The sequence below is a fragment of the Ahaetulla prasina genome, chromosome 1, assembly GCF_028640845.1.
Source record: "Ahaetulla prasina isolate Xishuangbanna chromosome 1, ASM2864084v1, whole genome shotgun sequence".
NCBI lineage: Eukaryota > Metazoa > Chordata > Lepidosauria > Squamata > Colubridae > Ahaetulla > Ahaetulla prasina.
This window is the reverse complement of record NC_080539.1, coordinates 127,707,701-127,734,518: the sequence shown is the minus strand read 5'-3', so window position 1 is coordinate 127,734,518 and position 26,818 is coordinate 127,707,701. Positions and strand designations below refer to the sequence as shown.

The following is a 26,818-nucleotide window of genomic DNA, read 5'->3' as shown; positions in this document are numbered from 1 at the left end:
AATGTCGTTGTTAGGCAAATCCTGTGCGGTTTCAGAATCCCATAGTCATGCGATCTGTTTGCAACTTCCTGCCAGCTTCCCCACTGATTTTACTTGTCGGAAGCTGGCAGTGAAAGTCACAAGTGATGATCACATGACACAGGAAGCTGCAGGGTTGTAACCGCGAGCTGGTTGCCGGACACCAAATTGCAATCCTATGACTGTGGGGACATTATAACAGCCACAACTATGAGGAAGGGATGTAAGTCCCATCATTCAGCACTATGATAACTTCTGTTGCTGAACAAGGGCTACCCACACGCCTAAACCAAATGGACAGTTTAGTTTAGGCAAGAGAGGGGCAGCTTTCTATATGGCAAAAGTCTTGTTTGTCGTTACAGTAAAAAAATTCCTTTCAGAATCTTGAAATTTCCTCATGGTTAGCTCAGTACAAAGCGAGAAAATGTACTCAAAATCATTTCACATTCAAATAAACAGGTAATTGATTTCAAATAAATAAGTTTAATTACATTGGAGAAATAAAATATGGCATGGTAGTAACACATTTGTAACATTATATACTATTCCGCTATAGGTAGTTTAATGGCAGAAGCTACTTTTCATGACAATCTTACCAGTACTCATGTACAAAGTAATATACAAATCGCCAACAGAAACATATCGCAGCAGTTGCAAGGGGTGCTACCAGCTCAAACAAACATCTAACAACACAGTGTACTTTAAGGAGAAGGTTATAATGTTGGATTTACAGACATTGTTGAGTTTTAGGCTCTTCACTTGGAAACAATGAAAATAAAAAGCTACAGAAAACCAACTTAGCTATTACAAGGAAAAACTTTCTCTGACATTGCATCCCTGGAACTTTTCAGATGTCATAGCAACTTGATTTCTCCATTCAGCTGTGACAGATATCCCTTTTTCAGGCCACTGCTTGTATAACTGACATTTTAAATGTTTTTATTTAATTTTATTTACATACATTCACCACAGGAAGAAGTTTATTTATTATACAAGAGGCATTTTGATCAGTGCAAGAAAAAAGAAATCCAGAGTGATTGCACAGCATCGAATAAGAAATATACAAATGTACATTAAGATGAGGGACAATCTAATTTCTACATAATATAACACTGATGGTTTCTGGTACAGATATACAACAACATTTAAAGTTAATACACATAATTTTTAGTCGTGAAGCCACTCGCTTTGTGAGAGCGGGCCAGCAACTATGAAAAAAAAAAGAAGAAGGTTAAGCTGCTAGGCAATTAGCAGGGAATGTGAGCATTTGGGGAGAACATTTTCCAAAGGAACGGTTCTTCTCCTAGCAGACCTTCTTAAAGCAAGGCTTTCGCTTCCCCCTGCTGCATTAAAACAGGAGAATTGATTGGGTGGATTAGACTACCAGAGTCTATCGGGTCTAAATGCTTTGTTTTTTTCTGACAATGGCTGGCTAAATGGCTTATCTTGGAGGATCACAAGCAGGTTATCAAAGGATAACTGCAAAACCCCCCCTCTTTTCCAGCCTCTATCAAGGTGACATACGGTGCCTCTGGGAATGTAAATACTCCATTTAGGCAGGGATGCCTGGTGAAATGTATAGAAAGCAATTAGTGACTAAGATGGATTGGAAGGGGCATGCCATTTGAGGCACCCCATAAGGAATGACACAGTAAGGGCTTGCCTAGCACCAGGTGGCTGAATGATCAACAGTGTGATCAGTCCATTGCCATACTGAGAACAGTTGGCCATTCATTGCCTAATGCTACCCAAACTACATGCGAGAAGTGCAGCTTTATTCAGCTGCCCTGAGCCTCAACTGCCTCCTTCAGGTACATTTGAGGAAGAGGGTGGAACTGTCTGTTACTGCTATCTAGGGCTCTTGTGGTCCCTCCATAGGAATAAGAACTAATGGCCTTTGTGCAGACCACATCTTCGAAAAGTAAGTAAGAAATGTATAAAATGCAATCAATGAACCTCTTCATTCACAGTATATTGCCTTAGGTGTGAAAACTGTCTTGCGTGGATGCATACACATACATACACACATCCTACTCTATAGATTCCTCAACAGGAGTATGGATTTTTCAAGACGTACACCACTAACAAATACACAATGAAAACAATATCCAGTGTTGGAATCAAGGACCTTATTTGCAAAGCTCTGTTAAGGTATGTACTGAAGCATATGAAGCTCTGGTCTTGGGGCAAATGGACAATGTTTGCATTTTTCCTCACCCCAAATCAGAGAGGAAGAGAAAGAAATGAAGAAAAACGCGGATACTTGGCCCACTAATGTTTAAATCCCTAATTTAGAGTTGTGTAAAATCTAGCATTCCTCAGAATGACTAGCTATGGAGAAGAATCATAAGAGCCTGAAGTTCTCCATGCAAAATGACATTTCCCTTCCCAAGCGTTTTGAGAATAGCTGCCCTAAAGCATGGTTTAAAAGCAGCTAATCTAAGTGAAGTAGCAATAATTATGTTCAGCATTTATTTTGTAGGGACTTCATAGCCAGCTCAGTCGCAAAATGGTGTTATTATAATGTACATCATGTAAAAAGAGCTTTTTAAAGGAAAAATACTTATTTACTTAAATGGAATATATTGATGAGGACATAGTATTTCACAGGAAGTTGTTTCTTTATCAATAAGCACCATGGTAAGTGCCATGACAGCCCCATTGTCCCAAAGTTTATTTTAATCACAAAAGATAGCAACTTGAACACATAAAACAGAAATCCACACAACTTTGCATTAGTCACAAGAATTAAGTTTAAAAATGGCTCTTGAAATACTTCTGTATTTTATACTTTGGGTATTTTTTGCTCCTAAATGTTCAGATTGAAAACTGTTCCTATTGATGTAGAAAATATTCACTTCAAATTACATCAGTTTCTACCCAGTCAGCAATGGCTATATAGCGCATACAGGAAACAAAATTTGTTCCCCTCTCCATTCAGTGTATGTTCAGACTCATACTAATGGTCTATCATGTGGACTTGTATTCATGAACAATGAGCATTGCTTTACTAAAGAGCTATTACCAGACAACGTAAGAATTTCCACTGGATATTTCAAAGAAATTCATCTGCAATACTTCCTGTTTAATTTATGGACAGCTCTGACGACAGGGTAAGATATGAAAGCTGCCATCCTTTTGCTCCTTCCTAAAATGTGAAGATATGGGACATATTTATTGCGTGCTAAATTCCATGTATGTATTGCCAAGCATCAGATTAGTCCCTTTTTAATTACCATGCTGTATCTCTCAAATTCAAACAGTGACTTTTTTTTTATCCTCAGCCCAACAGTAATGTGATATTAATCAATAAACCAAAATTATATTGTTTCTGTTCCTGTTTGGGACTTTTTTGCTCATCAGAATGGAATTCTTATTTACCTTATAGTGACCCAGCTAATTAATAAGATTGAATTAACCCATTGTTAGATTACCAGTCTTGGATTCTTCTCTATTCACTACAATTTACTAATATTGTAAATACAATATATTAGCTTTCTTCTTATCTCTTCCCTCAGAGTACATTGGATTACAACTCTATGAATTCCTATCACTGTAACCAGTTTATATACTGCTACTACCTATATTAATTACTATGTGGCAGTAACAAAGCTATTTTTAATGTTTATTTTCATGATTCTTTCATTCTGCCATTGAACTAGTGTGATTAAAAAAAATAAGGCACTATCAATGTAACCATAGCCTCTTTCATTAGATAGATCCCCTTTGTCATGAAAACAGGAGCAGCCAAGAAATCAAGGGTAATGTATGCTTCTTCCATTTTCTGCATCTTTTCTTGAATAAAACAGAAACCTTACTATTCAAAGCTATCAAAAATCCTTGTTTGCAACTAGGTTCATCTTCATACCATGAAGTATGAATTTGTTTAATTGGCTAGATTCATATAACATGCAAAGCCATGAATCCTGATTCGCAAGCCAGAATTGTTGGGTTCATATACTATAATAAAACAAGCCACATTATGGCTTCTTCTTAGCATGAAGTATGTATCCAGCCTATATGTGACTATAATTTTCAGATGGGGGGAGAAGACATTTCTTATAACTGATCTTGTTCTTCTGGGTCACCTTCCTAAGGATTTAATCTATTACAACAGCAGCCACATCAAGGATTTTATTGGGTAAGTATGGATATATGGGTGTATGTATCAAAGGAAGGAAGGAAGGAAGGAAGGAGAGAATGGAAGATCAAACAGAGATGCCAACCATGTCAGGAGTATAGATGGAGATGAAATTAAAACCATTCCTTTTCTACATTCCTGGAATAAAAATCTTCCATGCAAAAGGTCCTACTGTACTGGGTATCACTGGTTAAGGGCTACCTTTGAACTTAACACTTTATTTTGTTATCAATGAAATTAAATTTATTTATTCTGGTTTTCTAATATTTTAGGTTTCAGTTTATCTACTGTTGACCAATCATCTTTTCATATGGTAGTTGTAATCCCTGTTGCATATAAAGATCTGAATTTATACACCTATATTAGGTTGACAGTGGATAACAATGGGTTTAGTGTCCTGCTATATAAACCCAGGCTCTAGATTCCTGATGCTATGCATAGTTCCAAACCACCAATAAAGAGCAGAAAGGGAAACTGTCCATGTAGCATCTTCCTCTACATATATAACCTGGTCAATAAGAGGAGCCACAGCAATGAAGATTTGCTTCCAAGCATAAATAATCTTGGCTAGATCATGGTGATCTGAAGCATCCTACTTTGTTGTGATCAGGAAATTAAGGCTTGCACGTTTTGTTTTGTTTTGAAGGTTTGGCATTTAAATTTCTATCTCTGCATTTTTAATTCTGGCAGAGATTATGAAGATTTGGAGGTTTTCAAACAGGCTTCTCATTTTGCTGCTGTTGTGGCTTAATTCTGACACTTGCAAATGTCTATTTTAGGCTTTCTATATTTGTTCATAGTGATAGTCTGCCTTTTCAATCATTTTTATAGTTATTCTGACTATATAACAAGCCAATCAGCACTTTTGTCTTCTTAGCAAGACTATCTTGTTAATACCAGACTATTATTTTTCTTTAGGTATCAGTTTGGATTCTTTCCAATACAATGCTGAATTTTTGTTATGGATTTGGCTGGAAGAACTCACTTTTAAAAACAGAATTCATGTGCAAAGAATGCAACAATGTAAGAAAACACTTGGTCACAATTTCTTATCTTAAAATATTAATGTAACCTACAATTATTTAGAATTCACACACAATTTACACTAATACATAGATAGTAATTACATATCCACATATTTTAAGAAGTACGATAGCAACATTTTATCCATTTGTGACCAAAAATTAGAGTTTGGCATTTCAGCTTTCAAAATGCATTGAAACCAGGGATTTAGGAATGCAACACATTTCAAGTATATATCACAGTGATAACTTTGTACACTGGTCACATGTTGTCTTTGGAGATCCTTTGCTAGCAACTGGCCAGATGAAATCATTTCAAGTTAAATAAGCCAATGCCTGATACTGTATCTTGCCTCTTACATCATAAACTGTTTCCAACCAAAAGCCAATGATCTGTTAAAAGTTACTTTTTGCAGTTTGAGCAATGTAATTTTCTTCTGCAAAGAAAAAGTTGCTATAGTTTGTTGCTGCTATTCCCACGTATAGCAATTTCAGACTTCATAGGGATTTCAAATGTGAAGAGAACCAATGTAAAGCCTTTCCCTTTAAGTTCACTAAAAACACTAAGAACATAAAATTTTCAGTATACCTCACAGAAATTCTTCAAAGTACAGGAAGTATTTTCATGATAGGGTGAAAAGGTTACGTCATCACATACTTTACATTATCTCTACATAAATCTACTTAATCACTTCGAGTAAACAAATATCAGTAACATACAGTAAACATTGTACATTTCACAAGACATAATACAAAATGTTTACAGTCCAGTACTGCTGCATTTGGAGGAGAGGATGGTATGAAACCTTACCATTAATGTATTTCATACCGAAATTAAATACAATTATAAAATTAGTGTTGGATCTGATTATAGTATTGTGCATGTTTCAACTCAACGTCCAATATGTTTTCCTTAGCATATAGACCTCTCTCATTGGTTAATGAGATATTTTTGTACATAATAATAGGGTTAAGCAATTACTAGTCAATTTACATTTGCCAATTGAGAAATCCATTTCTAAAAACAAACTCTGAGTCCTTGTTTATAGAACTTGGGGAAAGGGCTACTACTTAATTTAAAAAAAAATCATTTCAAAAGAGTAAAATTTAAAATGGTACATTTGAGGAAAAATACATTTTTGAAGTGATGATTTTCTCCTGCTTTCTCTCACTTTCTTCTCCCAAACATTGCCTTTGTTTTACAATGCCTCTGCAGTAGTGTCTGAAGAGACTGACATAGTCACTTTAGCAATCTTAACTGTATTTTTAATGCATCTTTCAGCAGCCTTATGGACATTGCCTGGATTGTTAGCATGTCTGTGCTGATAGTCGGACTCCAAACTATTATCAAGAGGCTGTGCGGTCCCTTCACAAGGTGGAAACATGCTTCTGAAAGCATGTCTCAGGTCCTTGCTCCTCAGAGCATAGATAATTGGATTCACTGTAGAATTCAGCAGACACAGCATACTACAGAAGGCAAAGATAGTCTTGACAAGCTTATTCATTTTCCCGAAGACGTCATACAACATAATAGCAAGTAGGGGACCCCAGCAGATGATCAGAACCACAAGAATGAGGACTAAAGTTTTGGCTAGCCTAATGTCCATACGTGTTTGTTCTGGCCTAGTGATCTGCTGCACTTTACCGTCCCCTGAAGTATGAATTATTATGCTCTTTTGAGTTCCACGCTGGAGCATCCTAACAGCATGGCTGTGAGCTTTCCAGAGTATATACACATAGGCATAAACAATAAAAAGCAAGAGTACAGTGGTGACCCCAATCCAGAACAACAGATAAGTTTCATCAATTAGGGGGAATATATCTGAACAAACAGAATTGAGCATTTTGCAGTTCCAACCAAGCAAAGGGAGAACAGCTATTACAATAGCTATTGTCCACATTACACAGAATGCTACAACAGCCTTTGACCTGGTAACAATCCTTTTGTAGGAGAGGGGCCTGTGTATAGATATGTATCTGTCTATTGCCGTGAGGAAAAGACTTCCAACTGAAGCAGTGAATGAGGCTGTAACTCCACCCAATTTGAAAAGGAACACATTAGGGCTGTCTTTCCGATGGAAAACGTGGAAATCAACAAAACTGTAGACAAAGATTACACTGCCAAGGAGATCAGCTACTGCCAGGCTGCTAATGAAATGGTAAGAAGGCCTGCAGCGAAGGCTTCGAGACTGCAGGATGACAATTAAAACCAGAAGATTTTCCAGAACAGTAAAGGTGCCCAGGGTGAGGGACAGGACTGCAATGGCCAGCTGCTGACTGGGGTTCAGAATCATGAAGCACTCCATGTCCATAAAGTTATCACCACACTGTATGTTCTCCTCATTCTCCTTAAAGGGGGACAAGGTTTTGTTGTAAAAATCTGTAATATTGATTTGATCCGATGGGTGCGCGCCTAAAGAGGCGTCTTCTCCTGCAGTCATTTTGGGATGGAAATCACCTCGAAAAGAAGACAGAGGAAATTTCTGTGGGTAGTATCCTAATTTGGAGGCCATGTCACTTTTAAAGTCTTCGTACTGGATGTCGTTAGAACCCATGTAAAGAAGGTCTGTTGTAATTGTTCTGAAGGTTGTATCTGCAAGGCCATCTAGGACTGACTTCATAACCCCAGATGACTGTTATGCAGTGTTGGAAAAAAATCTGAGGCAGTCCTGTCGGGGAGAAAACCAAACTTAAATAAATATATGCAAAGTTACAACAGAATTAAGAAATAAAAAAGCAACTTAACTGAGCTTAACCTTAGCTCTACTGAATATTGAATCAGTTTCTCATATTTACAGCAGGTGAATATTAATTAAATGACAGAATATTTAGAATATTTTTCTGTGCAGTGAAATGATTAAAAACTTGGGGCAGAAATATTACAGTACACATTTGTTTTGGTTAAAGTATTCTATCGCTATTGTGTATGTTTTAAAATGTTTTCCCGTTTCTATTTCATAAGCCAGTGATCTCTGTTTTTAAAAATATAATAACACCAATGGTTATTGCAGAATACTGAAACAAGAGCACGTTTTCAATTATACTCTTTCCATATAGACACGTATACAGTGTCAATGCCTTTTTTCTTTCCCCCTTCTATCTCACACTCTGTCTATTTTCTTTTTCCTCCCCCTAGTTTTCCATTATTTTTATTTTCCTTAATAATGATTAATACAACATATGATGAGCTGTCTTTAGAAAAGCCTAAAAAGCTGTACATGATTCAGATCATTTTACTGAATAGAATATATTGTTCAATTACTGTCATTAGGCTCCTCTCTGATCCAATCATAGGATACTGCAATATATTGAAAAAGAAAAATATAAGTGAAGCCTATTATTCATGTATAATCAAGGCAGAAATCAAATCACTTTGATAAATACTCTTTCTCTCAGTTACACAAGTCATAATTTTATGAACACTTTCAGCAGAAGCTTAAGTCCTTCTCCAACTTGGATCAATATAATCAGATTCAAAATAAATCAATTCAGAGTTGCTGGGTAATATTAATTCTCAACTATTTACCTCATATAGTATCTGATCTTAAAATAGGTAATATTTTTAAAGCAAATCTAAGCATGCAAATCTAGTGGAAAAAATATGCTAATCCATATAATACTTTCTATAATAAATAGGAACAGAAGATGATTATGCAAGTTTAAAAACTGTTTAAGAAGAATTACTTCAGGCCCCACAGGAGTATAACATTTTCTCCTATGCATTGAAGAAACAGAGGGTTTTTTTCCAGGTTTTTCCATCCTATTAAAAAAAGTTGCTTTCTTAAAGGAACCATTTGTTCAAGGCTCTGACACCTTTTCTCAGGTGTATGTTAGTATTCAGGGAACATATTAATCTTCGTGATCCAAATCACAGTTTGAGAACAGGCTGTACCTTGGAATACTGTTTTTAATGTTCTGACTTTTTTATTTTATTCTTTGAATTCAAAATATGGGAACCAGGCATGCTGAAAAATAAAAGTCCTGGCCTCTAGCATGATTTTATTTACAAGAATGTCTTGGCTCCACATGAACCCTTTACTTTCACTTAGAAAATAAAAATAATGGGTAGCAATGCTTCCTACACATCTATTTAACACTTCTCTGCTTACATTATTCTGTTCTTTAACTTGTTCAACTTAATTTTAACTTAGTTAAAAATAATTATTTAAGTTAAAACAAATAGTTAATTAACTTCTCTAACTTTACCCTCAGCTCAAAGGGGACTGTATAAATTTATTTATTTATTAAATAATTTCATTGTGTTCTTCTGAACCAGTGATTGTTTTTAAGATTACCTTCTGGAATTTAAGTTAAAAATCCCAAAGTACCAGTTTCAGGAAAGGCCTTTCCTCAAAACCAAAGAGGGTACAAAAAGAAAACAGAAGGGCTTAACTGAGATGCTTCTTGCTCCCCCAATAATGGTTCTCCCAATTTATTATTTGCATTACTTTATATTTAAAAGTTCTAAATAGCTGATATTTACTTCTTTAAAAACTTTCATATGTCAAGTATGGTATATTATTTCAATGTTCTGTTTAAACGTAATTATAGCATCTAAGTTAAATATCTTACATGACACACATCTCTCTCTCTCTTTAAAAATGGACTATCATTTATTGTCTTTTTTAAAACTTAATGGAAGGCACACATAAAGTTGTAAGTTTTAATAAGGCAGCTTCAGTTGCAGAATGATCAAGCTGGTTCAAAATCATCAACTGTGTTCACAATCGTATTATGTAATTTTGCTCAACTCTGGGCTAAGGAAACCACAATTTTTAGATTCACATAAACTCAGCTATAAACCAGGGTTTATCAAGTATATTGGTTAGAGCCATCCCTAAGCCATAACCAAACCAATCCTCTTATTGTATAGCATTATGTGTGAATCTAACCAATATGTGAAACTCGGATGTCATATGCCATACAAATCTTTTTTACATATTTCATTTTTTAATGTTTTCCAGCTTTATTCTCCTTTAATAAATTTGTCTGTAATAAATTTCTGAGGACATTGCTTCTTGCCTTATTTTTCTAAATGCTAAATGCTTTTCTATTTATAGCTAAAATGGCAACTTCTCCACTTATTAAAGTTGCAGTTCAAACATTACATTGCATGAATTAAATATCACCAAGGACTATCTAGGTAGAAACCAGTTTTACTCAATTGAAAAATAACTGACTTCAATGAGAATTTTAAAAATCAGGGTAAAAATCAGTAGGTGCTGACGATGTAAATTACAAATGAAAACTTCGCTTATATTATTAGAATACATTTAGTTATATACAATCATTACATAAATAACTGCTAATATTATTACACTGTTGTTTTATTTTACCACTATCATATTGCTGCTACTTGTATTATAGCACTTATTTTGTTTAATTAAATTTTAAAGAGAAAAGTTTTTCACAGTTGAGACTTGTGAAACACCACCATCACTATAGCTTAGCCACTAGATTTTACATATAACTGGAATCACCATTAATCCAATATGAAGCGGAATAAAATTTAAAATATGTTCACAACACAGTAATGTAAGTGGAAGAAACTTCCCAATGAACTGATTTAAAATATGTAATGATGAATTTTTAATTAAATTTTCACAACTAATTTTATTAAAATTCATAGCACAGAATCAAATTTAATTGCCTTGCAACATATAGCTAACTCTAAAATATACTAATTATTTAAACAAAATAAAGAAATCCTTAACAAAATCAGTGTATATCATTACATTAAAAAGAGGAAAATTTCAGAGTTGTATAAAACAAGAATAATTTTTGCTGTGAGATCTTCTCAATTAGCTATATAAGATTCATGACTATGCATATTGTATTAATGTCACTTCATTTCATAGTTTATGAAGCTAAAAAAATTAATGACAAAGCTGCAATGAGCAGTTTGCCAGCCAACTCTTCCTTACAACTTTTCCTATCTTAAAAGTGCAGAAAAATATTCAGATTGTAACTTGATTTAAAGTACATATAAACATATATTCATAGATTTTTTTTAAAAATCCACAAATTGCTGCTTTATATGTTTACTGTTCAAGCACCATGATCAACCATATCATGACAAGCAAATCCCACCATGATGCCCCATATTTCTACATTTAGATTATCACAGTAATTTTCAAGTTACTGTATTTTGCAAATACAAATTTCTTTTAGAATACAAGGGAGCTCATTAGTAAAAGAGTTTAGTCTTTTGGGAATGCAGCTGGATTCCCTTCTGTTTATTTCTTTGTTTGCTTTTGAGAATATAATAATTGCAAATCATAGGCAATGTGTACTTGCACCTATTAAAACACTGAAAACTACATTAAAGCTAAGCTAAAACAACTAGTTCAAGTCCCATTGAAATCTATTTTCTTGGAATTTATTTGTATAAATTTAATGCATATACCTTGCAATTATCAGTGAAAATTTGAAGTTTGATGATTAACTCTACAAAATGACAAAAGATTGTGAAGCCATGTGTGTGTGTGTGTGTGTGTGTGTGTGTACTATATGTACAAATATATATATAATTTTCCAACAATAAAAAACCCAAATCTTCAAGGATTTGAGAAAAAAAAGGAAGGAGGAGGAGACTGGAGTCTACTACATAAATAGAAAGACTCTTCTATAAATGTTTCCAATATAGAATCTGGTAGCATTCTTTCATAAGAAAGAGTCTTTTCGTTTCATTTATTTTTTAGGCTAATTTTAAGAATGCACTGTTCAAGATAGTAAACATAATGAAGCAATGCAATGAAACACCACCACCCCAAACCAGCATAAAATCATTAACTTTTAAATACATTAATTACAAGTAAAATCACACACACACCCCCCAAAAAAAATCAAGAAAAAACTGTTGGAAGAAATGGCTCTTTGGACTTTTTTTCTGAATACTTCCAAAGAAGTCTAGAAGCTCATTTCAGAAATGTATCATGACTACTAAAACATCTTCTATCTTGCATTAGCTAATCAATGCCTTTTGCAGCAGGCAAGTGAGAAAAGAATATTTCAGAGTATACACAGTCTGGTACAAATGAAAAGAATCATTTATTGTTTGTTTAAATCTTTGAAGCAGGAAGGGGGAGCTTCAGGTTTCATAGCCAATGACAAGATTTCCCCAAATCTGATTTAAAGCTCAAAACCAGTGCTTTAAGTTGTACTGACAAACACCAGTATCTAAATGTAGCTTGGCCAGCCCAGGTATGTTCGATCAGTTGCATTCTGCATGATGGGCACAGCCTAAATTATCTTTTAAGAATTCCAGGTTTTTTCAACCTGGCTGACATCATTGCACAAATAACCATTTTAAAGGGCTCGGTTACAGTTTCAGATGATTTACTTATCTAACTCAGCAGCATCGGGAGAAGGGCGGTATAAAAATCTAATAAATGAAATGAAATGAATGAAATCTGAACGTTCATATTTAACACTGAGGTCAGAAAGGCTCCCAAGGTATAAACTTGTTTATTTGATGCAATTGCACTTCTATCTTCAGTTGCCTCCTCTGACAAATCTACTAGCTGGAAAAGAATTTTGCATCATACATTGTGCATTTGAAAGTGCATCTTCTGGCACTTCCAGTAGCTCCTTGGAAGCCACTGGAACACCTTTGGTACCTGCATACATACATAGAAGTCTTTTCCCGCTAATGAATCTGCTAGAAGAAGACACACAAAGCAATATGGCAGCTTTATTTCACTCTTTAGAAAGGAGGAAGTGCACTGTTTTGTGGAGTTTCCACTACTTTGTGTGAAAGAGACATTCAAAACTATCCTTCAAACCACTAACCTACACTCTAGTTTCTTCAAGGCTAATCTGGTCATGCAAACACATCTCTTCCAAATGCGGTGAGAAAGCCCAATGGAACGTATGCTTAAAGGAAGAAAATTAAATCTTCTAGAAAAGAATGGAATTGAATAATCTTTTAATGTTTATGGTTAAATCAATAGTTTTAAGAGATTAGAAAGGAGTAGTTAAATATAAGCATGGAGATAAAATTCAGGCGGGCAGATAAATTATGTTGCAACTGAAAATGGCAATTGAGGAAAGACACCCTGAACCCAATGAACAATAGAGATGATGCCTTCAGCCTGGAAGAAGTTAACAGTCCATCCATCTCTAAGGCTGTCTCATCCTTCCATCCTTCCGAGGTGGGTAAAATGAGGACCGAAATTCTTGGGGGCAATATTCTGTCTCTGTAAACCGCTTAGAGAGGGCTGTAAAGCACTATGAAGTGGTATATGCTATTGCTGTACTCGTGAATGAGAACATCAGTAAAATGTTATTATGTTATTCTGGTATGCCCACTATATTTGTGTTGTCTTTCATTATTAAACAATCTAATCAATCCATCTTTTTCACCTTTTCATATTTTTTTGACTCTTGTTGACTTTTGTTTTCTCCTAAAATTGAATATTTAAGATACAATGATACACACATTTGATTGGAAGCAAAGCTCCCTGAACTCAGTGGAGCTTGGCTTCTGAACAGATATAGGATTATATTGTTAGGAATTAAGTCCAGAATTGGATCTCCCTTGAGAAAGTTTTGCATTAGACTGAATAATGTTAATTATTCATAATCATAATAAAGTTTAATTCATGAATAATAATATTTCATGAATTAAACTTTAATCAACTTGCAGTATATAATCCCTTTTGATGAAAGGAGAGGTACAGGTGGTCCTTGACTTACGGCCACAATTGAACCCAAAATTGATGTTGCTAAGTGAGACAGTTGTTAAATGAATTTTGCCCCATTCATTTTATGACATTTCTTGTCATAAAATGAGAGTTGTTAAGCGAATCACTGCAGTGGTTAAATTAGTAACACATTTGTAAAATGAATCGTTTCCCTATTGACTTTGCTTGTCAGAAAGGACATTGTCATAAATATGATTCAATGGCCAAGCATCTCAATGTTGATCATATGACCATGGGGAAGCTGCAATGGCCAGAAGTGTGAAAAACAGTCATAAGTCACTATTTTCAGTGCCACTGTAACTTTGAAGGGTAATTAAATGAACTGCTGAAAGTCAAGGACTACCTATACCGCAGGCAAGGTTTTGCTGTTTTTTTTCTGAAATTTGGTATTATTCTCTCTCTGACATATTCTGTAGATTAAATAGAATACTTTTCATCAACTGTTTCAATAAAGATTAAAGGTTCCCTGCCTCAATTCCTTATTTATTTTATTTATTTATTTATTTATTTTTCAAATTTATATACCGCCCTATCTCCCTAAGGACTCAGGGCGGTTCACAGGCAGTTAAAATACATATAAATACAAATTAAAAAACAACAATTAAAAAACTTATTCTATTGCCTAATTTAAAAACAATATAAATAATAAAAAACCCCTTAAAACCAATAACTTTAAAATCTAATCCAGTCCCGCGCAGATGAATAAGTGCGTTTTAAGCTCGCGACGAAAGGTTCGGAGGTCCGGAAGTTGACGAAGTCCTGGGGGGAGTTCGTTCCAGAGGGTGGGAGCCCCCACAGAGAAGGCCCTTCCCCTGGGTGTCGCCAGACGGCACTGCCTAGCTGACGGCACCCTGAGGAGTCCCTCTCTGTGGGAGCGCACGGGTCGGTGAGAGGTATTTGGAAGCAGTAGGCGGTCCCCTTATAATCTGAAAAGACTTTTTTTTACATTTATCAATTCATTTAGTGACAATATTTCTATATGGTTTAAGAAAACATAAAGAAAAACATAAAATGCAATTTGAAGTCAACCAAATTAATATTACCGTATTTTTCAGAGTATAAGTTGCACTTCACCACCCCCAAAAGTGGGTGGAAATGTCTGTGCGTCTTATACAGTGGATGTTGCCAAAGCCCTGCCCACCCGCCAGCCCCCACCATTCAACCGTTTTCGGCCTCCGCACAGATGTTTCAGGCTACGGGGATCGCCACAGCACATTGCCTCCAATCACTGTCTCTGCATGTCACGTTTTTGGCCAGTTCCAGGCGGCGGGGATCAGCGGCAGTCCAAAAATGCGGTGCACAGAAGCCAAAAACATGCATCGTATTTTCGGCCTCCGCACATCGCGTTTTCAGCTGGTTCCAGGTGGCGGGGATTAGCGGCAGTCCAAAAACATGGCGCGCAGAGACCAAAAACACGACATCGCAGAGGTGGCGATTGGCTGTGGCGATCCCTGCAGCCTGGAACAGCTGATTGGTGGTATTCCGGGAGGCTGATCCAACAGCCAATCAGCTGCTTGTGCTGAATCAGGCTGTGATAACATGCTGAAGCTGACCAGGCTGTTTGCTGCAAGGACACTAGCCAGATAAATACCGATGGATGCTGGTAGGCAGAGGCAGATTTTTTTTTTGTTTTCCTCCCAAAAACTAATGTGCGTCTTATACTTCAAAGCGTCTTATACTCCGAAAAATACAGTATATGTATAAAACAGGAATCTGAAGCGCTTGCTAATGCAGCCCAGCAAATCCACTAAAGTAATTTAAAATAGGAGAAGCAGCAGTGTAAACAATTAAAAATCCATTGCAGCATCTTTAGCTAAAATCAGAACAATTTGCTTTGTATCCTCTGTGACACTGAATGTCAAGTACTGACAAGCATGCTTACTATTATTTACTTATGAACTAAGTTTCAAATTACATGGGAAAATATGAAACAGCTATATTTCTAAAAAGTTAATAATGACTTGGAAGTTAAACTATTCAAGATAGAATAAAAGTTGTATTCGATCTTAATAAAATTGACCAGGACATAGTATTAGGAAATGGATACGTAATTAAAAGTGAGAACTGTTCACGTTCATAAGCTTCTATCTGAAAGCAACTTCATTTACAGACCTGACCATCCATTTCTAATTTGCTATGTTAAACTTATTTATATTAAAATATACCATATGAAAGCTTAACTGCATCAATTCTGTACAACATAAAACACAGGTTCTGTAAATTGTTTCTTTTAGAGAGTTTATTTAAGCAGAAAGCAGGCTATGCAAGCTGGGGCTGAGCGGCAGAGTTTTGTGCTGGTTCGGTTCCTTTCTCCAAGATCAGTCCCAATCAGTGTTGATAGAGAGTGAGAGATCCAGCCACTGAGTACTCATTTACAGTGTCCTGCAGGGCTAGTTACTGTCTCCTCTCCTGCTTAATATCTACATGAAGCCTTTGGATGAGATCATCTGTCACTATGGGTTGAGGTATCATTAATATGCTGAATGATACTCAGTTTCACATCTCTACACCTGGTGACCTGAGTGATGCTATCTCTGCCTTCTCACGATGCCTGGAACCTATAGGGACCTGGATGGGGGACAACAGACTTTGACTGAACCTTGGCAAGAATGAGTGGCTTTGGAGTGCATGGAGCCTCAGGATCTGAGTTTTTGTCATCTTTAGTTCTGGATGGGATTTCACTATCCGGTTCAGACCGTTCGCAATATTGGAGTTCTCCTGGACTCATGCCTCTTGCTTAAAGAGCAGATGGCAGGCGTGACTAGGAGACCACAACTTTTCCTGAATCATGACTCCCTGTGCTATTATTCAAGTCCTAGTCACCTCTCATCTGGAGTGCTGCAATGGGCTCTACACGGGACTACCCTTGAAATCCATATGGAAGCTTCTGCTGGTACAAAGTGTGGCAGCGAGAACAGCATTTGTGGTCCCTAGGATGGCCCATAATACACCTCTGCTCTGTAAACTTCACTGGCTTCCAGTCTGCTACTGAATGCAGTTCAAGATGTTGACTATGACCTTTAAAGCCCTTAATGGCATAGGTCCAGGTTACTTAATGGCATAGGTCCAGAATGGTCTTGCTCGGCTAGGACAATAAGCTTGTCCTAGTTGCTGAATTGATGGCAGATTCCACCTCCCACCCCCGCTTGTTCTCAGCTCTGCACCCATCCTTTTAATATGAATACATCATATTAATGTATTCTTATTTTCTTTTTCATTATTTTAATGTACTATTATTTTACTTCTGTTTTGTTTACACTTTTTTCGTATCTTCTTTTTTATTGTTGTAAGCTGCCTAGAGTAATCCCATGGTGAGACAGGCAGCAAATAAATTTAACAAATAAGTAAATAAAAGTTTTGTTTCTAGATTTTTCCAGACCAAAGGCCTTCTCAAGGCAACTCACAAACAAAACCAAAAACATACAATTTAAAATTAATTTATAATGACAGCTAAATTTTCTAAAAACGCTTTCATATTTAATATTGACTCTGGTTACTGGAAATAAAATATTTACAAAATCCAGCACCAATGTCCAAATGAACTGTTAAACTTGAGCTATTTGTTTACATGTATGTATGTGTTTATGTAACTGTATCTATTTGTGTGTGTTTGTGTGTGTGTGTGTGTGTGTGTGTGTGTGTGTGTGTGTGTGTCAGTTTGAATGCCTATTACTCTGCTTTGTATTCTCTACTATGGCCAATTAAACTTTGAGGAAGACATGACCACTGCACTACCAATTCCATTGTGTTTTCCAGCAGCTGATATATCACAGCTTACAGCCCCTAATGCTGGCAGTCAAATATGCCCATTGGCTCAGATAAATTGGAACCATTGTTTATGATTACTAGAAGTGAATCTTAGTTAACTGGTGTTTGAGGGAATACTTTCAATTATTTTTCCTGAATATCAACCATTTGTAAGAGATACAAAGTTATATGTAATTATTTCTGCTTTTATAAACTAATATGATAATTATAATTATTATTTTCCTATTCAGATTTGGCATGGAAGATTGACGTGTATTTGTATTTTGGCCTCTCCTGTAGAATATTTTAATAAATGTTGATTTGTATAGTTAGAAAAAGGAATCTCATTAATACATTTGAGAAAAGAAGAAAGGAATAATCTGGGAAAAAAGACCAGAATAATTAATACTTATTTGCAAACTATTGTCAAGATATAGTTTAGATTAGAAAGTAATTCAAAAGCATGAAGTTAAATGTTTACAGCAATTCTGGGTATAAAAGTACATGCAATTTTATATTTGAGAAATATGCAAGAAAAGATGTTTTTCACATATATAGTTACATAATTAGAAAAAGACAGAATGGTAGTATTGCCTAGCACAGGGGCCACCAACCTTTTGGACCTCAGGGACCGCTAAATTCATAATTTTAAATCCCACGGACCACTAATATGATCTGCCTAATGACTGGCTGGGTGGGCGTGGCTAGGTGGTCACGTGTCTGGGTAAGTGTGGTCAACACAATGTCACTCGCATCGAGGGGCGCCTCCCCAGCTTCTACTCGCCCCTCTCCTCCCAGCCACTCTTCCCCTCCCTGCCCAGGCTCCTTAGGGTCCCAACAGGAAGCAGTTGTTGGAGCTAAGCAGCCTCCACGAGAAAGAATTGGCAAAACAGCTCAGTTCAAATTGGATCTGACCGAGAAGGAAGCTCAGCAGAAGCACCTCACTGAGGACTAGAAGCATAGGGTTTCCAAGAAGAGAGAAGACCTGGGGGAGTGCAAGGCCAGGTACCGGCACCTGGAGGCTCAGCGGGCTGAGATGGTCAGCTGGTTCCAGGCCATGAGGCAGTCCCACTGGAACAAGGCCCTTCAGCTCCTTGCCACCAGCAGTACTTCCCTCCAGCCTTTACCCAAAGCCCTGCACCAGGAGGCCGAAGCAGACCCCAAGTCGGAATTTCTGCCTCCCTCCCATCCACACAAGAAGACCCCAAAGGGTGAGACTATCTGCAGCAACTCAAACATTCATTGCACGTATCCAGCCCAGGGGCCGTAGTTTGAGGACCCCTGATTTAGTGCAATATAAAAAATGCAAATAATTTTTCTGTGGACCACCAAAATTTTCCACTGGTTGATGACCGCTGGCCTAGCATACGCATCTGCATACTTTAATGAAGTTTCAGCAAGTTAACATAGCTACTACCTTCTTCAGACACCTTTAGTTACAGGTTGCCACTAAATATCTTAATCGTATCTCTTAGAAGTAGATTTGACTGATAAACAAGTTGCTGAAACACTATAGAGCATGGCAAATATTTAACCTAACTTGCAGTAGTTTGCAATTGTACACTGATATGGTATATAAACTACAGTGCATTATTGCAACTGGATGTACCCTGCCTTTAAGAAGGAAAACAAACAACTACTACTAAATGTGAAAACTACTCATAAGGGCAAACATGGGAGATCCTTTCACAAACAAGTGTTTATCTTTAATCAATTTAAAACTAAAATGTGTATAAGTGTGCATACACCCTTATTGAGGGAAAATGGTTATGCCATATTTCCAAGACATTCTCCTTGAATCACCATTGTGCAAATGATTTTACTTAAATAAAAAGGAAACTAATGAATTGAAACTACTCTATTTAGCAATTTCAGCTGTTTGAAACCGTTAGCCTCCTATAACAAAGTAAATTCATTTTTGTATTTAAAATAAACATTCTTTATTTAATAAACAGTATTATCCTACTTGTTTACTGGATCGGTGAAAAAAGCTTACAAGTATTGAAGAACTGCTTGATATCACCAATTCAGACTTCTTATTCCAAAATGTAAGTAAGGAATGTTCAGCACTGCATGTTTTTTGGATATAAATTCCACTGACTTCAATGGACTTACTCTCAAGTAGGTTGTATAGGATTGTGACCTATACATGTTTTAATACATACCAAATATTTTATATGGAGCACCTACTCTTTCTGAAACTTACATAAACTATGTAAAAAGAAGAAATGTAAGAAATATAATGTGAAAGAACACTATCAAAATAAATGGTCTGGCACGTGGTCTGGTGGTGGGTTGCTACAGGCTCACCCCAGATCAGGCGAACTAGTAGCGGCGGCAGGCTCCGCCCACCCACTTCTGCGCATGCGCGCATGAGCAAACTGGTAGCAAACTAAATTGAAACCCACTACTGGTCTGGCACCTAAAGATTTAAAGTATCATGTCCTCCAACACCCTTTAACTCCTGCACCAAAACCAGTCGTTGAACACTTTGTATGCTACCACTGGTGGTTTAGTTCCCAGTGTGTGGGCATCAATAGAACTTCTCAAGGTCAGCATCACAGTTGAAAACCAGTTATGCTCCTGTCTTTTTTCAGAAATAGTGGAAGACATTCCTGTTTGCCTATGTACTTCTGGGATTAAAAACTAGTCCAGGATCAGAGTATATATTCTGGCTTTTTAAAAGAGAATTTTGCTTTTAAAATTTGTATTTTTTATTTTTAAACAATGCTAATTTATTGAGATGGCATTCTTTTTTAAACTTTTCTGCTCTTTTCAGAAGACTGAAGTAATAATTAATTAATAAAATATATTAATAAACATCATCTTTAGATTTTTCTTTCAGCAACCTGAAAATAAACTTCATATGATTTTCTTAGATGATGGATATACTAGAGTCATCTCGTTGACATTCTATGTTAAAAAGAGGCTGATGTGGCTAAAAATAACAATTTCTTAGTAATTTCACAGAGTCATCAAGGGAAGCAAAATTTTATCAGCTTTCCTAAAATGCAGGTGTGAAAATTTACTCCATCTGACTAAAATAGATTTTTAGTGTGTTTCTTAATCAGTATCTTCTACTCTAGCCTTTATAATGAATATGACTAACTCAGTAACCATGACTGCTAAAGACATCAAGTGATTTCCAGATCATGAAAAGCTTGAGAGACAAATATCTTTAGTAATGTCCTTTAACTATTCAATCATGACAATATAAAATTAATTGTTAAATGCAAGTATTTAATTTGTTTATTAGTGATATACTAACAGGCCAGAGATTTCAACAGAAGGAATTTAAGCAAGCACAGCTTTTTTCATCCTGGTATTATTTACTTGGCTAGCTATAATAGCATAGCAGTAATTCCATAAGCAGCTACTTTAGGAGGGATAGTGTGTTCTTTTATTGTACCTAGCTATTCTGCTGTTATAACAGTATACTGTAGAATAGAATAGAATAGAATTTTTATTGGCCAAGTGTGATTGGACACACAAGGTATTGAAAAACTATAGATTGGTATTGTATTCCTGAATACAAGTAGGACCAAATACACAGTAAGAACACTTGAATGTCTAACAACATGAATGTGTGTACGTACAAAATGCACTCTGTCTTAAAATTCTAGCTGTGCTATGTCTTAAAAACAAAATAAACATAGGTTGTTTTAGCTTATTTTTTGTCCCAGTGAGGAAAAGTCTTTACAAAACACTCTTCAGGTATAAAGAATCTTAAACTTTGGGACGAAATAATGAGCAGAATTTTTCCTTAAATTAGAAGGTTGCTATTATAAGTAATCATCATAATGTGCAAATGTTAATCCTGTAAGATCTGAAACACCACAATAACTCCAAATAAACATCTGCATGTTCAGAGTAATGGGCAATAAATATGCCTGCATTAGTCAACAGTATAGGAATAAAGCAAAATTTCATTCACACTGAAACATAATGCCAATTAAAGTTGTCTTGGCATGTTTGAAAAATTGCTTTTAATAGAAAGACTTGGCACACAGACTCTAACAAATAGGAGAACAAGAATAGAGGAAGGATCTATTTCTTTCTAGCTTTTGTTTTCACTTGTACAGTCACACTTATAACCATACACTGGGATTGCTGACCATAAACCTTTTAAATTAGCAATTAGCTGGACAATGTCACTATTGCTAGTAACAGCATCCAAATATTCAAGTTTCCTGATTCATGGATACAGGGCAGGTCCACATGTTTTTCTTCTTCTTTTTTGATTTAAAAAGATTCCAAAAAGCCACTAATAAAACTAATAATACAGGCATGATCAAAGAGGAGAAAAACAGTTTACGTACCTAATGGGGGAAAAACAATTCCTCATTTGCTGGAAGTATGAATGGTTTGCTAGAAAAATTAATGAAATAAGTTTTTCTGAAATAGACACAAGTTTTTTAGCGTTTTTTTTTAACTTTTCACATAATAAATTAGTGAGATGTAATAAAGTAGATGCAATAGTCTTGTATACTCAGAATGAAACTCCTGTGGAAAAACAAAGTACTAATATGGTTGAGATTTTTGCTCACATTTCAACATTTTAATATTTTACAAATCTTTAAGTACTAAGTTAACTAGAGCCCAAACTTTCAAGGAACTGGCAACATTAACTAGATTTTCTTAAAACAATATAATGTCAATAAAACAATAAAATATGAAATTAAGGAAGGTTTATATATCTTTTTAAAATTCAGTTGGCTAGTTTTCCAAGTTCAACAACATAAGGAAGGTTTTACTTAGGACATATCATCCATGCAACTGAAGTAACTTCATGATTAAAAGAACAACTGTAAGAAGTTCAAAGACAAGATACAATGCAATCTTGACAGAAAGTCCTATTCAAATTTGATCTCATAAGTAAATTTAAGATTGTGCTTAAATTTCTCAAATATTAGATCTTGTCCAGCTTTGGTAAAATTATTTACTTATTACATTATTTTCCAATATATTTGAGATGTTACCAGAGACTTTATGCTCACATTGATAGAAAATACTCTTCTATACTTGGATGTTTTTAGATTTTTTTCAAATACTCATTAGCATTAAATGAAATTATTGTTTATGAATATAAATATATTCTCTTTCCAGTAAGTTAAGACCATCCTCTGCATTTCCTATATAGCTCCTCTCAAGTTAATGTGATTTAACATGTGTAAATCTGGTTTTAAACTAATTAGATGCTCATGCCTTTTCTCCTATAGTTAATTTACACCCACTGCAGAATATGAGCTGTCATCACACTAATGAGTTTTTTTCTCTTCTTGTAAAAAGGCAAACCTATATCATTCCAGCTATGTGTAATCTGTGAAAATTAATATTCTCAGCTAATTGTTCCAGTGATAACCATTTTCTTATTTTGATGTCATTAGATGTAAACATGCTACTTTGATCATGTCCCTAGGTCAAACAACTGCAGCAATACAAGGAGCAAACATACATGTTCTGTAAAGCAAAGAACAATGACATCATAAGAAGATACAAGAAGAGTAAGGAAAACACACACAACAATACCTAAACTGTTAGAAATAAATAAATAAATTTGTGTGCACTGTGTACATTGATTTCTTAACTTGTAGAAACAATTTCCATCGAGATGGACAAATCTAGTTTATTATTTTTTAATAATCTCTTTATGTGTTTTTGAATACTTTAAACTAAACAACAGGGTCAATCAGCAATGTTTCCTTAAAGTACAATGAACTGTAGCTTTATAGTAAAAACTAGAATATTCATCCTCTTAACATCATTTCAAATATAAAATAATGACAGAAGCAACTATTTCATTTAAGAAATCTGCCTATCTTGTCTTTAGATTTATGTTGCATACTAGCACATGTTTTAGAGATTCTAAAAAGAATTCTGTCAAAATACCTGATGCTTAACATTAGAATTTAACCTTACTTTGATTTTGAATGCTAGTTTTGAAATCAAGATTCAGAAATATTTTTCCAATATTGGGTTCTCAATATATTGGGTTTGTTTCGGTCTTTCAATCCCTCACAAACATTTCTTCATCCAGGATGATTAGAGAGCAAAAACTATTGTGATATTTTTCTCCTATTTAAAGTCTTCATTGTTGGGAATTTGATAGCGAAGGGAGAATGGAGGAAATACAGGAAAAATCAATAACAATATCTTCCATTATTAATCACCAAAGGCTTAGGATTAAAGATGAAACCCTCTATGTCTGACAAAGTCCTAGGGGAACCTAGAAGGTGACTGCTCTGCATGGAGAAAAATGAACACATATTGTTAACCACAAAACTACTGGTCTACAAGATTGGCTCTTGTCATATATTGTATTTTCTTCCCTCTGCTAAATCATGCCCATTAAACAAAACAATTAAATTTAGAGGAAATAAAATGTTATCTGCTCAGTCTTGTCTTCTTTTATAGACACATTGGCTTGATCTTATCTGAGTAGCCTCAATTACTTCAATATAAAAGGAAGAAAGGAACAGTGTACAGTTAACCATAAAGGTGAACAATTGTTATTAAGACATATAATATCTATGAAAAAACTGATCGCATTTCAATTTTTTTTTGATTTGGAGGTTTAGCCTATTGCAGCAAATAAATACCAATAATCATTTTACATATTAATAATAAATAGGCATATTGAAACCTAGCTAATTTGAGTAAACATCCCTTGCTATCTTCTTCTTTAATATATGAAGCACACTAAAGCCTACAGAGAGCCAAGACATGGTATCAAGAAAAGGCTTGCCTATTAATCAATAACTATTTCTCTGTTCACTGATACACCCTTATGTCTGTTTTTGGCTAATTCAAGAAATCCTAAATATCTTAACAAAGGTCATTGGCATGTGGATTCAGATTATAAGAGTGCAAAAAAAAAACTTTTCAAGATTCTTCAGGTATTGGATGATTTAACGATTTAAGCAAAAATCCATTATTCTGAATGCCAGTGGCAAATTATTGTTTAATGCCCAACTGATGGTTCCTATTGATTCTTTATGGCATAACTGATGAGTTTCCAAACAGTTGATACCATGCTCAAATTTTCCAAAATATCTACGGCAGGCGATCCTCAAACCGCTTGGAAGCAGCTTAATAGGTAAGTATCTGCATTTAGGTAGCCAGATGGATTGATAAGGCATTTGCACACAATGAGCTTGCTACAGTAGACACACTTTAAGCTGTCTGAGCATCCTTAAAGGAACACTTTAAAATACATGTATCTGCAGCCATGGGAAATAAAACGTCCATGACTTAATTCACTAAATAACTCGAGGACATTACTTGCCAGCTAGTTCTACCGATTCGGAAGCTTAGGATCGGAGTTCAAAGAGACCGTGCACAGATACAATTAAATCAATGAAGACTCGGTCTTCCAACCGAGTGTGCGGGCTGAATCAAGTGGTTGTGTTGTTTTATCTGCTGCGGAGAGCAGAACAATTAACTGGCATTACCTTTCGGACGATCCAGCGAGTTTGTCCCCTTTAGAGGAACTCAGCCACGGCTTACTGGATGGCATGGAATGAAATGGGTGGATGCGCCTTCTCCCTAAAACGGGGCTTCGAACCAGGGCGCCAAGAGCGAGCTCTCCTCGCAGCAGCACTCGCGCGTCCTACCGTGGACCAGCTTCCTCCCTCGAGCCGAGCCAAAGAAGCAAACCCGGGCAAAGCGCCCCTTTCCTTACCTTCCTCCACATTCACATGGCACCGTCTCTTCCCCAAACCCGCGGCTTGAAGAGAGAAAGAGAGCAAGCCGGAGGGCGCTGGTCTTCGCTGAACGGCTGCCGGCGCCTCGTGCTCTCTTTTGACGGCACCTCACGCCCAGTCCAAGAGAGGTCGCTGAAGCGGTGGCCGGCGACGACCCTGCTCGCCCGGCGGTGCTGAGGGGAGAAGGAGGAGGGCGGGGAAGGCGGGTGAGAGGCAAGGGGTGTTGCGTGCGAGAAGCCGGCGGTGCGAGCCCAGGCGAGGAGGGAAGGCGAGGGCAGGCAGGTGTGGAGAACCGGCTCGCTTCCCCCCCCCCCTTCAGTCAGTCAGGAGGTGCGCCAGCCTCTGCTAGTCCGCGCCCCTCGCCATGTGCTTCTCCCGTGCTTCTCCTCCTTGCCGCTCCCCGAGGATCAGAAGCTGCGCCCACCGCCCCCTTCCCTTGCGCCCGAGCCGTCTCCACCTCCCGCCGCTCCTCCGGCTACTGCGGCTCGCCCGACGTCCCCTTTCTTCTGAACGGTCTGTCTCCGCGCGCACACCCCTTCTTCGCCTCCTGGTCCCATTTATGAAGCGCCTTCGCCATCACGTGTTTAATGTGCCTTTGTCCTGTCGTTGTGGGAGCAGAGCCCGGCAACGGCGGCGACGACGACGACGACGAGCGAGGGCGGGAGAAGCGGGGGAGGAACGGGCAAAAGAGACCTGAGCGCCAAAAACTTCGTGCGTGCGTGCGGCAGGAAAGGGCAGCGGCCCGGGAACTGCTCGGGCAGCTTCGCGGAGCAACGCTTTGGGCAAACGGGCCAGCTTCTGCCCCCAGAGGGAGCGTGGGGCTGGCTAACGAGAACGGGGCGGTGGGCTACCAGGTTGGCCACCAAGGAACGGGACGTTTGATGGGAGTGCTGAGGGAGAGAAGGTTTCGGTCAACTTGTAGGGCAAGGAGAGGCTGTCCGGCATACAAGGCCGAGGTGTGTGTGTGTATCTCCGCGTAGTTTCTGGACACGCGGAGATATATATACACACGCGCGCGCCTTTGAGCTCTGAGTAGAGGAACCCCTTGGGGGACAGGACTACCATTCGAGGCGTCGCGCACCCGCTCCCGCCCAATTCTCTCGGAGAGCTAGGCTTCGCAGCACCAGTGGCCGTGCAGCTCGGTGCCTTCCTTGAATTCACGAACACTACCACAAACGCCCATTTTAAAGGCCAAGGGGATGCAGGCGGGGCCGACGGAGAGAAGCGGCGTGTTCTTCGCGAGATACGAGCTCGGTTGCTCGTCGTTTGGGGAAAGCAGCCGGGCCGTCCCGCATATAAGTGGCGCGTTTGTTGTGGCCCACCGTGGGAGCCCTGGAGCCTCGCAGGATCTCCCTTAGGGCAGCCTTCCTCAACTTGATGCGTCCTCCAGATGCGTTAGGATCACGAGCCCCAGAATTCGCGACCGGGTTGTAACCTGGCATCCCAAAGCATCTGGAAGGGTCAGATGGCTGAAGGCTGCAC

General features: G+C 37.2%; 1 protein-coding gene across 4 annotated transcripts; it reads right to left on the bottom strand.

The window, feature by feature from the left end:
* Nucleotides 1–519: 519 nt before the first annotated feature.
* Nucleotides 520–25,854, bottom strand: CNR1 (cannabinoid receptor 1). Of its 4 annotated transcripts, none has more exons than XM_058175289.1 (3): nt 25,315–25,854; nt 21,953–22,001; nt 520–7,850 (listed from the first exon to the last, which is right to left on the bottom strand). In XM_058175289.1, exon 3 carries the CDS (start codon nt 7,800–7,802, stop codon nt 6,381–6,383), a length of 1,422 nt encoding a protein of 473 aa, XP_058031272.1. In that variant the 5' UTR covers nt 7,803–7,850; nt 21,953–22,001; nt 25,315–25,854; the 3' UTR covers nt 520–6,380. The 4 variants fall into 4 exon arrangements, with proteins under 4 accessions (XP_058031272.1, XP_058031292.1, XP_058031263.1 ...); XM_058175309.1 differs by lacking the exon at nt 25,315–25,854 and adding an exon at nt 23,553–23,642; XM_058175280.1 differs by lacking the exon at nt 21,953–22,001 and having other exon boundaries at nt 25,315–25,802.
* Nucleotides 25,855–26,818: the final 964 nt, after the last annotated feature.